This window comes from Haliotis cracherodii, unplaced genomic scaffold (genome assembly GCF_022045235.1).
Source record: "Haliotis cracherodii isolate W230 unplaced genomic scaffold, xgHalCrac1.p SCAF_10, whole genome shotgun sequence".
NCBI classification, from domain to species: domain Eukaryota; kingdom Metazoa; phylum Mollusca; class Gastropoda; order Lepetellida; family Haliotidae; genus Haliotis; species Haliotis cracherodii.
This window is the reverse complement of record NW_027266265.1, coordinates 35,357,596-35,375,227: the sequence shown is the minus strand read 5'-3', so window position 1 is coordinate 35,375,227 and position 17,632 is coordinate 35,357,596. Positions and strand designations below refer to the sequence as shown.

Here is a 17,632-nt window from a genome sequence, read left to right as displayed (position 1 = left end):
CTATCTCATCCTCTCGGGTACCCATTCACTGCTGGGAGCAAATGGATATTACTTACACGTTTCTTCATACACTGATTAAACAATACAGCCGATTTCCTTCTACTGTACAAATGTTCATTGTGTGTTTGAAGTTAAATACATTCTGTTACGAAATATAAGTACGATATCCTACACACCTAAGTACTGTAGTACTGTACTACTCATCACTAATACGTATATAAACGTCCGTGTAGAATTCTGTGTGTGAATATATAAATCAAAACGTGTAGAATGTCCTAACTAGCAACGATTGATTTGCTGTATCGGCGAAATCAGCAGAGGAGCATGCACACGCCCCATCTGTTTGGATGCAGCATCAATATTTTAAAAGCACATGTATGGATTCTGATGTCGCTGCATCGTGATGCAAACAACATGTTTATTCTTGTTGTTGCCTATGTTTGGTCTTAGGGACCGACCAATTGTTTGTGCGTGTGTGTGTTTTTTTTTGTGTTTTTTTTTGTGTGATTTTTGTTTCCTTTTTTTATTTATTTATTTTTTAATTATTTTTTTTTTGTGTGTGGGGGGGGGGGTATATTTTTCAGCTACAACTACAAAACCAGATTATTGTTTCTTTAGAACTATTAGCCTGATTTTTTAAAAGACAACAAAGTATTTTGGGTTGTAGAGAATTAGTGCGTTTTTTTAACTGTCACAGTCTGAAGCATTATCACTGATTTCAAGAATTTTCGGGGACAATTGTTTTTGCGATAAAATCCCAGCTGGTCTGTTTTTTACCTCCGCTTTTTCACGTGAATGCAAACGGGTTTATATTTCTCATGTAGATATATTGATACGACTGAATCTGGTCGGCAGCCTGATCGCGTTCACCAGCTGCTGTCATGAACACTGAAATTATATTGAAAATTAACAATTGACAATGAGTTCACGAATTTCATGAATATCACCACGAATGAACATATGTACTGGCATTGATTAACGTGGGTCTGGTGTTGGATCACGTGACCACAATGTACATGTTTGTCTGAAAGATATGCTTTCCAAGTTAAATAGGATCCGACGTTAACGCTTCAGGTTATAGAATGAAGGGGTGAGGTTGTCCATGTTATTTTTCGAACGTCGAAGTCGTTTCTCTCGAATATTCGGATTTCTCGAAATTGCTTTTTGTCTACGACGTGCTTCTTTGTATATTGTATCTATCAGCGATAATAATTCATTATTGTCATGTATGTTTAACTATATATACATAACAAAAAAGGGAAAGATTGTGGCGTTCAGTCTTCATAACAAAACAATATCAACAAAACGACTATGCGTGTTGTAAGAGGGACTAACGAGATCGGGTGGTCAGGCTCGCTGACTTGGTTGATGCATGTCATCGTATCCGAATTGTGTAGATCGATGCTCATGATATCAATCACTGTATCAATACTCGATTATTTAACAGACCGCCGTCATATAGCTGGAATATTGCTGAGTGCGGCGTTTAACAACAAACAAACAAATAAACAAGTTTTATCACGGCGGTCTGTAAGTAATGGAGTCATCCGTTCCATTCCATGGCGGCAAGGGGCACGGGTGGCCCAGTCGTCTAAGGCGTCGCGATTCGCTGTGCAGAATTGCGTCCCTTGGGCACGCCAGAAACCTATGAATGTGGGTTCGAATCCCGGTTCGGCCCGACTATGTTTCAAGGTTTGTCAGCACCATACCCGTGCTTCGGGTTTAACCGAAGTTGTAAACGTCTGAGACCTGCATCACTTTGGGCTTTCCTCCCACATTAAGTTGACACGCCGTGATGTAACTGGAATAATGTTAAAAGCGGCGTTAAACCCAACTCACTCACTCACTCACTCACTCACTCCATAGTGGTACGATGTTAGCTACTGCACAGAACCACCGTCTAGTAACCAACTGCGACAAGCATCGTGAACTACAGAGCTGGAACCGACTAGTGCCGGTTTTATAGTGATGGCCCGCCAGCCAGAGATACCATGCCGCACTTCAGCGTTGTTACCCCTCATATTCATTTGATCTAGAGCGCCAGGCAAAGTACCATCTTTTACCGGGTTTTTTGGTGTGACTCGGCCGGCGATCGACCCTCCGACTTTCCGCTCTGTCCACTGGACCACGGAGGCGGTCACTCACGAAATAAAAATGTTGATGAAAATGTAAATACTAGACCTGGTTTCCACTATGCTCCAAAAGCCCAACTGAAGTATAAAAAGTAGGAGTTTAACATTTAGTTACGAGAAAGATGGTGACACCATACGTTGTGAAAAGGGTGCAAAATACAACCATCTGGCTAATAGCACGTGTGCAATGTTAAAGCTAACGGATCATTTAATCTCAATTTCTTTTTCAACATCGTTGAAAATGACTAAAAAAATTACATTAATTCCCATAGAGTCGATTCAACTGACATCTGTGATAGTCGGTAAAGAAAGATGTTCTTTCCATAAAAAAGGTCAAAATAAGAAATTACGATTTGGTGTCATTGCGTTTTCGCTTGGTCTTTAATGGGCCGGGAAATCTGTCACTCAGGAGCTACTATCTCTGCACTGATCAGGATATACGTTCCGCTGTTTTTCTTCTGCTAATGGAAATCATCGCTGAAAAAAGGCATATCTTTGCAGAGAGATTTTATATTCCCTCTCTGTGGCATTTCGGACGCTTGACCTGGCCTCAGTCGGCGGTAATCAGTCGGAAGGAAAATACGATTTGGGTATATTAGTGAAGACGTAAATCCAATTTGAGAGGAAGGTAAGATGGGACTCGGGAATAGCTGATGGTATTTAACAATGCGAGAATCAGTGCTGATTCACGACACACGGAAATTCGATCCCAGTCAGAGCATGAGGAAGCTGTTTGAGAACGACAGGACGTCTGTTGAGTTGTGGCAGCCATCTTGAAATCTGCTCTAATTTGATACATCGAAAATATTCCGACTGATTTACCTCAAATTGGACTCCCATTACATACAGTTCATGCTGTCTGTTTATTGATTTTCTACAACTGTCCTTCTAGATGGCTCATGGTTAATTGGAAGTCTTCTTCTACTTTTGGGGCTATTGAACGTATCATTGTGCAACTGTCCTCCAAATAACTGTAACATGCATTTCGTTCATCCCTGCATGAGGGGGCACGGGTGGCCCAGTCGTCTAAGGCGCCGCGATTCGCTGTGCAGAATTGCGTCCCTTGGGCACGCCAGAAACCTATGATTGTGGGTTCGAATCCCGGTTCGCCCCGATTATGTTTCTAGGTTTGTCAGCACCATACCCTTGCTCGTGGGTTTCACCGAAGTGGTAAACGTCATATACCTGCATCACTTTGGGCTTTTCTCCCACATTAAGCTGACACGCCCGCGATATAACTGGAATACTGTTAAAAGCGGCGTTAAACCAAACACACTCACTATTATGTACATATAATTCGTTTACCTTACGTAAGACGTATTCCTCTTCACTAATAACATGCAGTCGAACGATTTCAACCTTGCTTCCGCTTCCATCACATGCTCCAGTGGTGTACAATGTCCCACCCATTGTAATAACCTGCGTGGGAAAGAAAGCCGACAATACCGTTTTTCTATAAAATAGTACTTACACTCCCTGGATAAAGACTGCATGCACGTAAACACTATCACATCCAATGGGAAAAACCTACTTGAAAACAAACCATTCTTTGCACTGCACATAGACTTTGTTAAGACCGTTAAGTAACGGCGCGCAGCTGATGCTCATTAGCGTTATAAATAACCTCTCATCGGATTACCCTTACCGTCATCTTATTTTTCTTTTGCAAGCGTGGGCGTCATCAATAGCTGTCCTAATGAATCCAAGATTTCAAGAACGCAGCCCTCATTATTAAATATTTAAAACCACGACCCTATATGAAGCAAGTCTAGATTTTCCGCAGGTAATTCCCATCTCACCGAGTCTCCTTTTCGTTTTATATGTTTCTGTCAAAACTGTATCATTTCAGAGACTAAGCGTCTGTCTAAGAACTATTGTTAAATAACGGTTGAATTCCAGATAAATATAAATAGACAGGTTGTTATTTCCGCTTGTTCATCTCGAAGGCGTGTTAAATCCCTACGCTCTACGCTCGGTGGTGATATTACCGTAATAAATGAAAGCCCCGTAAAACGTTATTCAGACTCGAGACTATGGCTAACTCAAAAGATCGAACTTTGAGATACTGGAGACTCTCTAGGCAGGTTTCGGGCAGAATGGCAATCCCGCTCTTGTGACAAATAAGTTACATCAGTGAGTGAGTTTGGCTTAACGCTATTTGAACTGGTAGTTACAGTATATCACTGCCTGTCAGCTTGATGTGAGAGAAAGGACCGAAGGGATGGATGTTTCAGCCATTTACCACGAGTACAGGAAGGGTGCTGACAAACCTAGCAACGTAATCCGGGCGAACTTGGATTCGAACCCACGAGCATAGGTTCCTGGTATGCCTAAGGGACGTAACCCTGGACAGCGAATTGCGGCGCCTTATGAGACTGGGCAGCCAATGCCCCCTCCTGTCAATCGAACTAGGACCAATGACAAACATTAACACATTGTAATACTGCATGTACACAATACTATATGTATATTATTCTACTTGAAAGCGTACTTGGTCAACTTTACGTCATGTAATATGTCTACGATAAAGTGCATGTCATTCTGACACAAAGCTTCATATCGATGTGTTCTGCAACTGAAGCAGAAAATGCAACATCTGTCGTCACCGTAACGGATCGTTTGTAACACTCATCCTGATCATGTGACATTTCATACAAGAAATATACGACCATTAATGATAACATGAATATTCCAGAAACTGTATTTCGCACAGATGATATTCGAAAGTCCGATGTGATGCCTTATTTTGACTTGTACCACATATTCCTGTATATATACATATTTCACTTTCCTTTGCATGTGTTTGTGACTGGTGTCGCCGATGGGGCAAGAAACGTTCATCATTTCGCGAACACCTGGTATCATCACCATTTTATTGTGATTCACAACCACAAGCTTGAGATTTAGTCTGAATCGTGAAATGGATTCTGCTTTTGGCGGACATTATATTTTTTTCTTAAATTATTTCACTTTTTGCGGAGAAAAAGCATCTGAGGAATAAGCCGTGAAACGAATTTGCCACTGACTTTTTCTCCCACAGTTTATTCTAAGGTATCACAAAGCAATGCTAGGCGACCAGACCTTTTTCTTAAGACATTTTACTGAAGGATACAAAAACGAACAGCGTTGGCAGGAATAGATGACATCAGCAATCTTATACACTCAAGAACCACTCTAGTTACTCAGAATGATCCTCAACATCGACTGTTCCAGCCATGTAAGAAATGGGACTATTTGTTACATACATTCAGCTGCGTCGTATGTCTAAAAAACCTCTTGCAAGCGAAAAGGGCGTCTTGTAAATGGTGCATGCGATGCCCTTCAGTCAACGTCCGTTTGTGCACTCCCCAAGCAGATCGTACACACATGTCTGGTCACTTCTTAAATCACAAGCTTCTTTTCTATGTAGCTGTTTTAACGCCAACATTAGAGAAGATAAGCCTTTTATTGCCGTCAAGCAATGTAATAACCTCGGTGAAGATGTCAATCTCCCCTCGTAATTTGCCAGCCACGGTACTCGTTGCGCTTTGAACACCGAGCTTGTAAAACAAATGCAAATCAACTCGGTGTTGGCTAGAACTCAAAGTGTTCATTTAGGGCAAATTTGTGGTGATTTTGTCACTAGTCCGATGGCAATCACAACGTATGTTCCTAGTCTTTAGTGGGACGGTTGGACCAGAAGAAGTGGCCGCGGTACCATTATCGCCATCCGGTGGTCTTTGGCGTAATCTTACCATCATGCCTATTTGTTCACCTTCTTGCATTTGCCAAACGGAACTCTTAGAAGAAGGTGAGTGAAGTGTACTCAAACTTTCACGAATGGCATGATAGACATTTGAAAGCGCATGAACGTATCGTTTCTTTAACCAGTCCGCTACATACTTCAAGATAAGATTGATATAGTACGCTTTTGAGTTACGAGTGTATGGTGTTCTAGAAATTCAAATTCTGGAACAATTTTAAAATATCGATTTGCATTTTGGGGTACTTTCTTGTACAGAAAGACTGTGGGATGTATGAAATAAGAGCCATTATCAATTAATCGTGTGACAGATACCACTGATGGTGCAGGACACGCTCATCTTTTCAAGAACATCTGATGTCATCACCAGTTGAATGTGATATAGTAGGAATCGTACAATGGGGATTTCCTATGCTTTGTCGCATTTATTAACATTACCTTCAGGTCTTGTTTTGAGCTCTGAAACATTTTGTATGGTGTTTGGTTTCGATCAGTCTGTGTCGTATACACAATACCACTGTTTGATGCTGTCAAGCAATTTACACGGAAAGACGATGCTATGGCGATTAACTTGACTCTCTTTTTTGTCACAGAAGAGTCACAGATCTCTGACGTAATTGCACCCAGTTTGAATTCTCTGAGAATCAAGTATCAAACTTTTAAAACAGGCATAACTGTTAAATATTTTTTTATAGTTTTGCTATTCATCATGACATTTATCAAACTTTTTTGTAATTTAATCAAAATCTTTTGAAACAAGGATGATATACCAAAGGACTTCTATAGGAAAAAGTGAAGATGCTCATTTGTATAATTTGTAATCATGATATCGAGTAGAGATTCAAACGAAGCCGATGTGCTAAATGGTCTGAAAAATAGGTGTTGTTAAAAAATAATATACATGTTATTGTTCCGCTCCAGTTTTCAGAGAAAACATGTCTTACAGCAGTGGCCGGAAATTATCTTTTTTCTAATAAACAAATCAGGACCTCACACGCACCCGACACCCCATCCACTCCACCACAACCCCCTTCCTAACATCATAAGAGGCATCTGCTGGAAATTCCAACTACTTAATGATAATGTGTTTATGAATTGCCATCAAATAGTGATGATACCAGGTGTTCACGAAAAGGTGAGGGTATGTTGCCTTGCCGATGTCACACACGCAAAGGCAAAGCAATTGTTCGGCTGAAAAAAACAGGGACATTAGGTACAGGCCAAAATATGGAATTGTATCGGATAAGTGGTCAGTGATGCGTCAAATTTGTGACGCGTCAAATATCTACAATAAGTGAGTGAGTCAGTTGGGTTTTACATCGCTTTTAATACTAATCCAGTTATATCACGGCGTTCTACAATAAGACTTGAAAGTTTTTGCAGTAAATGTGATTAATTTGCACTCATTGTAACCACATCGATCAATGTAAGCTGCTATGTATATCGAAAAACCTAATGTATTGACATAGCTAACATTCAGACAATACAGCGCTTCTTAACGATTCGCGATCTATGGAAACATGAACATTATTCCCCTAACAGTACATATTTTCCAACGAGGTTATTCAAAAAGGTTGACACAGGTTTTGTGCTACAGAGTTTTTGCAAAGCTCAGAACCTGGTCCCGCGACTCAACATTTGTTTTTGTTCTAATGATTTAGTTTTTTTTCGTTAAATTATATGTCATCGTATTTCTACATCCCAATTGTACACATGTCTGCAACCAGCTGCTGCGCAGGCCGCTAAACATGTCAGCGCGTTCATTAAAGCTTGCTGTAGTACACAATGATCACCAATTATGCAAAAGGGAACGATCATCTCTGCTTATACTCAGATTTGTTACTCGAAAACTCCCTGAGGCATACTTAACTCTTAAAGGAAGATGTGAAGGTGTTCTTGTCATGGATGCACGTTTGCTCTTTTCTTTGATTATCGCAGAAAATTTTCCTTTGTGTTTTGTCCGGAATTGATGTGTTGCAGTTTACCGTGAAACGTGAAACTGATTGTTGTTTATCCACGCAGCTTGTCATTTCCCATACCAATTACTTGACGAGGAGAGATGCTTTGTGTAAGCTCACAATAAGGGTGCTCATTGACCCGCGTAGAAGTAACGTGGTTGTGTACAGACTATGTTAATGGACATGAGGATTACATGATCAAAAAACACAATTATTTGTTCAAAATATTGATCGTGGTCTCCAGAAGAAACGAACTGAAGTAAACTACGGTTATAACGAACTCAAAGGGACCACTGATTTTTGTTCTTTATAATCGAAGTTCGTTATGAGCATATATACAGCAGAACTACAGTAAATAGTCGGAACAAAAAAAGTAAGTTCGTTGTACCCGTCAGTTCGTTATAAGCGTGTTCGTTATAAACGGTGTTTACTGTACCTGAGGAAAAAATATCAGGTTGAACTAGCCGCATGACAAATATATTCATCCCACAACCAGAACACTTCTTTACGATTGGCGCTCCACTGAAACATGAACTCATTGCTCCCCTGACAGTGTATATGACATCAATTATGTTCAATTATTTTCCAACACGATGATTAAAAACCGTTTAAACAGTTTTTGTTTTACCGCATTTTGCACGCTCTATGAACCTGGTGCCGTGTCTGTACACTGTGCAATTATTCTGCTGTTGGTGACGAGTTTCACTGTCTTTTTAGTTGTGAAGATCTTCTCGAACAACGACTTCTTTATGTCCCAAAGGATTGTTATATCTGACCAAATATGCGTAAACTGCGTAATACGTTATCACCTAAAAATATATCCACTTTGAAACATCTGTCCAAATTCAATGCACATTTGAACACATCATTACGTTGAAGTGTCTAAATCACATATATATATACTGAACCGCAAAAGAAACGTCACCAATGGATAGATATATGAGAAACCTTATTTGTCAAAACACGGTAAACATACTTTGAGACATATCTAAAAGATGAAATTTGGCAAAACTGATCATCAAGCTTGAAATTAAAGTGTCAAATGTTCTTAAAGTGAAACACAACACTAGTCTCTGCGAAAATGGCATCAAAAGTCAGTATCTCGTGTGTCCACCATGTACATTGATGAGTGCTCTGCAACGTCGATACATGGAATGGATGAGACGGTTGATGATGGCTATAGTCACTTGAGCCCACGATCTGGGAAACGCCTGACGCAGTTCAGCTGCAGTTGTCGGCCTTGGTCGGACGTCATTCAGACGTCTTTGAAACTCGTCCCACAGGTGCTCAATGGGATCTAAATCGGGACTGAGGGCAGGCCACTGCATGGTACTGATGCCATTCTGCTTCTTGCTCTCGCAGTGTGGACGCGAGCGTTATCATACTGAAACTCGTGGTTGCGGCGACGTGCCAAATGAGATATGGCGTGTGGTCTCAAGACTTGATCAATGTACCGAGCTGCTGTGACATCATTACATCTCACTGGACCGATGTTCTGGAAGACCACAGGACCGACCCTCTGTGCAAGACCAGTTCCACCCAACACCATGATGCTCGGACCGAACCACTCCACGAGTCTCTCTCAACAACACAAGCATCCGAATAACGTCCCCCATGGCGTCGCCAGACTCTCTCTCTGTCTCTCTGCCATCTGCTGTTGAGATACAGTAACGGCTGAGAAGAGGACTCTTCTCCACTGCTGGTGGCGCCAATGCTGGCGCTGTGTTGTGTGGCCCACTGAAGATGGTCCCGGCGATGACGTGGTGTCAGAATTGGTCCTCGGTGTGGCCTGTGACAGTGGAGGTGTCTGCTCGTCAATCCTCGACGCATGGTGTCCGCACTAATGTGTCGCTGGTGTGTCCCCATGGTCTGTCGAGCAGTTTCCGCAGCAGTAACAAAGCGATCTTGAAGATGCTGTCGGACAATCGGACGATCCTGACTCTCGGTCTTCCACTACGTGGTCGGTCATCTGTAGTGTTGGTGGTCTGGTACCGTCGCTGGAGCCTGTATATGGTCCTTACGTTGACTTGAAATGCATCGCCTACTTGCATGTGGTAGCAATTCAATAACGAAAGAATGTTATCCGATCTGGGTGGATTTTTATAGGGCAGGATTATGGGGGATCGCATGTGCAATTCAATTTGCACGGAACTCACGTGCATCGGGTTACCATGGCCGTTGCCGTGATGCGTTTGGGCGATCGGTTTTATTGTCATCTGCTTTGGTTTTTTTATCATCAAATTTCATTTTCCGGACAAGGTAATGTTACATTTTAGAAACTTTGACAAAAATTACACAGATATTAAAATGACCACTTTTCATGCAATATTACTTGGGGTGAAGTTTCTTTTGCGGTTCAGTATATATATATAGTCTTATACCACCGTTGTGAACTGTCACTCACCAATTGTGTTTGTTCTTAAGATTTAGGTTTTTTCTTTGTTTCACTAATTGTATATGTTCATATGATTTAGGTTTTTGTCTTTGTTTTACTGGCACACCATAGTTTAATGTCATAGTATTTCTGAATCCCATTTGTACAGTTGCACATACACATATCTACAACCAGCTGATGCACATCTCTGTAACTGACGTAGGCCGTTATACGAGTCGGATATTTATGACGCTTGTTGTACTGGACACAATCAATTCTACAGAAGGGGACAATCTTCTCTGTTATGCTCAAATTTGCTCGACTACTCCCTTAGGTACACTTTCTGCTTGAAACACCAAACCCTAAAAGGAAGATATGGATGTGCTCTTGTCGAGGATGCACGTTTGCACTTTTCTTTGAAAATGGCAAAACATTTTATTTGGTCCTTTTTCACGTCTTGCAGTTTACCGTTTCATATAAAACTTACTATTGTTTATCACTCTGCTTGGCATTTTAATGGTGAGATGCTGGGTGTAAGCTCACAATGCAAAGCTGACCACGTACAGGTAAAGTGGTTGTAGAAACCTAACGTCAAAGATAAAATGAGCATTACATGATTCCAGAGACACAAATGACTGTTCAAAATATCGATCGCAGATTCCCTGAAGAAAAGAAGTACTCGACGAGAAACAAATATCAGGTTAAACCAGCTGCAGATATGTGCATTGATGGATGCAATGTCATTTAAAGCAACTTCATCACATGCATGTAGGTGATATCCCGGAAGGATTGGTGTGATGATTTTACGTGTCATTAGCTGATGAGTCAAAAGTCCCTGTTGAGGAGATACCGGATACATGTAGTTAATCTTTCCACTGAAGCAGGAAACATGATTGGGTCTCTTGACAGAAAGCGTCAATTCATTGCGTAACCATGGGCAGAGGATTAAACCATTACATACATGCATGCACATTGTAATGGGCTTCATGAAAAAGGAAATGTTCCTCGGCTCCAGATATGCAAATCTGTCAATATTTTTATTGCAATCTCGTTTACTTAAACTCGTTCAACTCAATATAGAATATGCTGCCCAGTTACGTTTTAACATAGGTGACCCGCTTGTCTCGAACTAAGGGTAACTCGATATGTTTTAATTGTCCCAGGGTTCCGAATTAACGAAGATTCAGTGTACATTATCGTCTATTATTTTATCAACTTTAACTTTTTATATATGAAAACTGCGTTCAGAGGAACACTTCGATTTAACCGAGTTCATATACATCGAAGTGTTGACTTCGAAGGGATGTATGTTTACGTTGCAATGAAAAAGTACTATGAGAACAATTTTGTTTAATATTGCCTTGTATGTAGTTCTATCTTTCGTTCTGACTACATGAATATGGATGTTTGTGTGTATTGATTTCACGCCGCGTTAAGCAATATTTAAGCTGAGACGGGAAGGCGATGTTCTCCTACAATATAATTTGATGAAAATTTGACAATGTAATGGAAATGACAAAAAGTACCTAAACTTTTTTGGCAAATTTACATCTTACATTGAATTAGAATCAAATTCAGGCGGCGATGTGAAGACCCAGTTTGTAATCATCATATGCTTCAATATGTGAAGCCATTTCTGGTGTCCTCGCTATGATCCTGCTGGAATAAAATCGGTGTAAAACCATACTCACTCACTCATTCACTCAATAAAATTCTGTCGTTTTCAGACCACCAGATCCTGATACCCCGTGAAACCCCACAAGAAGATACCATTTACCTTACAGGGGATTATCAGTCGGAGAACGGATACCAGTTGTATCGGGAAGACGCATCACTTGCGGAGGAGTCGCTTGTGGACAGTTGTGTGGACTTTGAAGACGATGACCAGTGTGCTGCTCCACCCCTCAGTGACCTGTACCGCTACCATGTGTTCTTCTCGCACTGCCCAGCGGACGTGGAGTGGGTTGAGGAGACTGTCAACAAACTCCAGACTCCACCGTACACATACAAGACGTACTACCTGTGTGAAAAGTTCAATAGGCGATTGAGTATCAGTCAGAATCTGTTGTGTGCTGTGATGTTGAGTGAACGTGTGGTGCTGGTGCTGTCGAAAAAATACGTTGAAGAAACCTGGCCGGAATTTCAAGAGATTCTGAAAAATCTCACAGCTACCAGTTTACACAAACAGCGTATGTTGATTGTTAAGTTAGAAGATTGTGAAATTCCAGAAATTTTGGATGTGTGTGGTTTTTTGGATGCAACGGATCCTGGATTCTTTCAGTTCTTTACAAGGCGTTTAAAAAGTGGTAAGTATATTACCAATAACAAAACTTAATATATAGTGTTGAACTGAAATGAAAACAAGAACAATATTAAATTATGCTTAATATCAAAGGATTAATATTTTGCGAACACCTGGTGTTATCACTCAACCTTTGATATGAATGACCTTCCGGGGTTCGTCATTATTTCCTCAGTTATCATATTTTCACATATATCAATACCAGTACAAAGTCATTTTAAATACCTAGTGCTTATAGGATATCTGAATAAAACATATTGCATATTAACGGATCAACTAATTCATGAATTGCAAATCCCTATCTCAGTCAATAAGATGAAAGACATATGGTTATTGCAAGTTCAGTACCAACATGTTAAAGGGAGCCATCGAGTGATACCCACAGACTGGAAGGCCTAAAGTAACACGTGACCTCAATACGTCACACTGGATTTCCCCTTCTCTACTCTGCACGTAACACAAGTGTAAGAACTACATTGCAGGACCTAGTTTTGGAGAAAACGTGATGCTGCTAAATATACCTATAAGTAAACCTCGTTATGAGAAGCAGCGCTTGAAATGACAGCTTGATGATTACCTCTAACGGTTCACAGGTCCACATTACTACACCTATCAGTTTTTCCATTGTCGTCGTACACATCTAACAGTGTCGTCAAATGTAACGTTCGTCGTGTCAAGTAATGTACCATTATTTAGGTATTTCTTTCCACTTGCCCAAGTGGAACATTCGCCATCTATTCTTATCAGCACCGACCAAACTTGAAAATATAATAAAGGTTATTTGACCGTATGATAGGTCGGTGGTTTATGGTGTTTCCATACATATCTACGTCTCCTCAATACAAATATGGTGACAGCAAATCGATCGATCTTTCCATTCCATTTACCCCAATCACAGTACTTTCCCAAGTTTGCACATTGACCGAATGACCTGTCAAAGATACAGTGCTGATTAGACACATTTATGAGCCGAGAAGCCAAAGTTCCGAACCATTTCTTGTCGAAGCTCGATTCTTCCACAATCTTGCCGCTTGAGTGTTGTTTGGTTTTACAAATGAATATTTATTCCACCTCGTAGCTATTGGGAGGGTCTCCAAGGACAATTTGTTCAAAACGTATTCTGGAAATGTTACGTTTCTCAGTTTTATTACGGTGCGCAAGAATAATGTTGCAGGGCAGCCAGATGTAATCAGTGTCGTAGATGTTTACCGTTTAATGTTTCCAGTCATGAAAAATACATGGGTGAGCTGGGGGTTCAAATCCCTCACCAGTCTGCTCACTTCAATGTCTTAGGTCATCTTGACCATTTAGAGGAATCAAAATCGTAACTGAATCACAAGTTTCACTAGTTCGCGTGACTATCACATTGCTTTTTATCAAATTGTATACCTAACTTCTATTAACCAAATAAAACATTGTCCCAAAATGGTCACCATGTTGTAAGAGCTATATATTGAGGGACTGATCAGTATGCGGTTTACAGTGAAATTCAACCCTACCCTTTCTGCCAGAGCCATTTAGTAAGTAACGTAATGTTTGTTTGTTGTTTAACGCCGCACTCAGCATTATTCCATTGCTATATGACGGCTGTCTGTAAATAATCGAGTCTGGCCACACAGTCCAGTGATTGACATCACGAGCATCGATCCACGCAATTGGGATCGATGACATTCATCGACCAAGTCAGAGAGCCAGACCACCCGATCCTGTTAGTCGCCTCTTACAAGCATAGGCGCCTTTTACGGCAACCATAAGTTGCTGAAGACCTATTCTAACTCTGATCTTCGCGGGTCAAGTAACGGAATGAGCCGAGTTGACCCGAATGCAGTAGAGTCATGTAGACAATGAAAACTAAAACGAACCACGAGAAGGCGTCCAGTGAACGAAATCAATAACACGAAATAATTATTATGAATATATAAATATTGAATTTTGATATTGAGATCCATATTTGAAGCCCAATTAACTCCATCGGCTGCCATTCTGGAATCAAAGGCCATCGACCAGGCAACCAGACGGTTTCCGTATTAGGTCAATTTAGGCATCCTTTGTGCTTGGCATGACGAAATTACAGACCTCGTCATCATTTGGGTCTGTAATAACGCTGGCGGTGCCACTAACATAAACTACGCATCGAGACTCGACGGGCGTAAGAGGTGTAATGACCATAACATAGATGAGAGGTCGGCTTTTACCATGACCAGCATATGTAATATTTCAAGCTGTAGTACTTCGTTCTGAAGACGTTGAGGTAGTGCCATCGGGTGAATGCAGGACATCCTTGGCATTGGTTTTTCATTTCTGTCAGATAAAAGCAATCATGTTCTTTAAACACAACACAAGCTATAGGCGAAAAAGATTTCGGTAAGATTCCAAATCTCAGTTTGCAAATGACTCGAATATGATTCCAGCAAATATGACTTTTTAGATCTACCGTTCCTGCAGGGAAGACAGGATTAATCGGCTTCCCACATCAAGTGTCTCGGTAAATCTCCAATAACACAAAGGCAAATTTGGTATTTTTCGAAATGTTCTTATTTTAATAGTTCATTAAAACTAATCATGAAAAGTGTCTTTCTCTTTATTGGCCCTTTTATCACTTAAAAAAAGATGTCACATCTACAAAGTGATAAGTTATATTGTAGAAGCAATGAACAGGGAGATTTGTAATTCCAGTTTGAGACATTTTATTGGGCCGAATGTCAATCTCAGTGGTCCTAATCCTTCAATTCTCTGACGAAACACATTTGTTTTGTTTACCTAGTAACATACCCATATCGGAAAACTGAATCGGAAATTGATTATCAAATGACAAGTAGCGCAACTGTTCCATGGCTGCATCCCATTCCCCTTCCAACATTGTAGCAACACTCCGCACTTCCATGTGGAATGTACGCTGCCCTTGTTCTAATGTTTCAGAATGTGTCAGAGGTACCTTAGACATATTTCTGAAGGAGATGAATGTTATATGTCGATATTTCCACAAAATATATTGAAGATCTGGATATGAAACAAGTGGTGGCACTCAACCATTTTTCCAGTTGTACATATGTGTAAGCATAGATTGCTGTGCAGCATTGCTTCCCTTTGATCATCTGACCGCGCGTTCGAATCCAGATACGCTCTTAGTAGAATTCTGACATTTTCAGTCCATAGCTGTGCTCGTGGGTTTCAAATAAGAGACACACATCTGCATCACGTAGGTCGTTGTTAAATTAGCCGACACGCCGTTTATAGCTGAAATACTGTAGTCTGGTTGATTGTGTGTTATCGTGCGTCCAACTTTTCTCATACTGTCAATCAGTTGTCTTTTCTGGACTCGTTTTATTGGTTGCCTTCATATATCTGGAATTTCGCTGAGTGCGACGTTAAAAGAAACTAACTATAATTGAAATGCTATTCAGATGTGTTAAATCAACTCACTCACTCATTTTTTCAGGTCGTCTCCCCCGCAGCAGTGAATCAATCAGCAGTGACATTGCAGCAGTCCTCAACCCCAGGGCAAGTGAGGCAACTTCTATCTTTTCCTATTTTAGACTAGCCTTTGAAAGACTTTAATCAAAGTGTATGTTTCATGAAAAAGTAATTCGGTGAAAATCCGGATTAGAATTGCTATGCTTGTTCCCCTTTGAAGATTCGGGTTAGAATTGGTCTTCAGCAACTAATGCTTGTTCACCTGTGAAGATTCGGGTTAGAATTGGTCTTCAGTAACCCATGCTTGTTGTAAGATGCGACTAGCGACGTCGGGTGTCAGGTTTGCTGACTTGGTTGATGCATGTCATCTTATCCTAACTGTATAGATCGATACTAATGATGTCAATCACTGGATTGTCTGTCCAGACTCGGTTTTTTAATGTCCCGTCATCATATAGCTGGATTATTGCTCAGTGCGGCGTTAAACAACCTCATTATTAATGCCACCTTACATATATCATAAACGCATAATGCGTGGCACCGTACCATGACAGTGCTCATAATAATAATCACTGGTTTTTTTCTTGTCCAGACTCGATTATATTCAGGCCGTCGTCATATTGATGGAATACCACTGAATACGGTGTTAAATACCAAACAAACAAAAAACATTAGATTTATTGCAGATGAATTATTTACAGATTTTACACAATGTAAAATTTACGCTTTCACCAAAACCCATACATTTGCAAATACTAATCTCTTTCACCAAACGGACCCGTGAAGATCCGGGTTAGAATAGATCTTCACCAACCCATGCTTGCCGTAGAAGGCGACTATGCTTTGTCGTAAGAAGCGACTAACGGGATCGGGTGGTCAGGCTAGCTGACTTGGTTGATGCATGTCATCGTATCCCAATTGCGTGGATCAATGCTCAGGATGTCAATCACTAGATTGTCTGGTCCAGACTCGATTATTTACAGACCGCCGTCATATAGCTGGAATATTGATGAGAGCGGCGTAAAACAACAAACAAACAAACATACAAACAACTCTATATCTTGTCCATTACACAGTTTACATAATCGTTCCGACCTTAGAGATTTTGTATATCTCCCACTCTCTATGCATAAATCATTGGATGAACATCGAAATCGTGCCTATGAATTACCGTTTTTCTTTATATTTAAAGTATATTTTAGCCTCTGTAGAAAAGAATTCATAAATTCACTTTCAGATTATACAGATTGTTCATATAAAACACTTCCAAAACCACTATTGAATAACAATTCTGTTCACATCAGTTAGACCCAAATATTAATAGTGTGTAGTCAAGTTCAATGTTTCACCTTTAAAGGATCATTTCTCATTTTTGGCAAGCTATCACAGTAATTTTCTAAGACATCACTTTGCTTTTGCAAGTTACCAGCTGTGCTTGAGAACATGATAATATCATCTACAAATAATACAAGAAAGAGTTGAACAACATCTGGATGTAACTGAATGTCGTTTGTACAATTGTTATGGATTTCTGATTCTAAATCATTTATGAAAAAGGAAAATAAAAACGGACTCAGTATACATCTTTGGCGCACGCTAAATTTGCATTCAAACATATCAGACATCAAACCCTTGTCTCGTACACACGTTGTACTACTTAATAATTTCAACATTTTGGAAGCCCACGTGCAGTAAATAATTTCCATAATG

General features: G+C 40.3%; 1 protein-coding gene across 7 annotated transcripts in view; it reads left to right on the top strand.

The window, feature by feature from the left end:
* Nucleotides 1-17,632, top strand: part of LOC139449847 (uncharacterized) — an 83,832-nt gene that overhangs the window by 43,923 nt on the left and 22,277 nt on the right. For all 7 annotated transcript variants that reach the window (XM_071231438.1, XM_071231446.1, XM_071231454.1 and 4 more), the window contains exons 3-4: nt 11,934-12,512; nt 15,948-16,013. In XM_071231438.1, the coding sequence (XP_071087539.1) occupies nt 11,934-12,512; nt 15,948-16,013 (645 nt within the window). The remainder of the gene's footprint in view (nt 1-11,933; nt 12,513-15,947; nt 16,014-17,632) is intronic.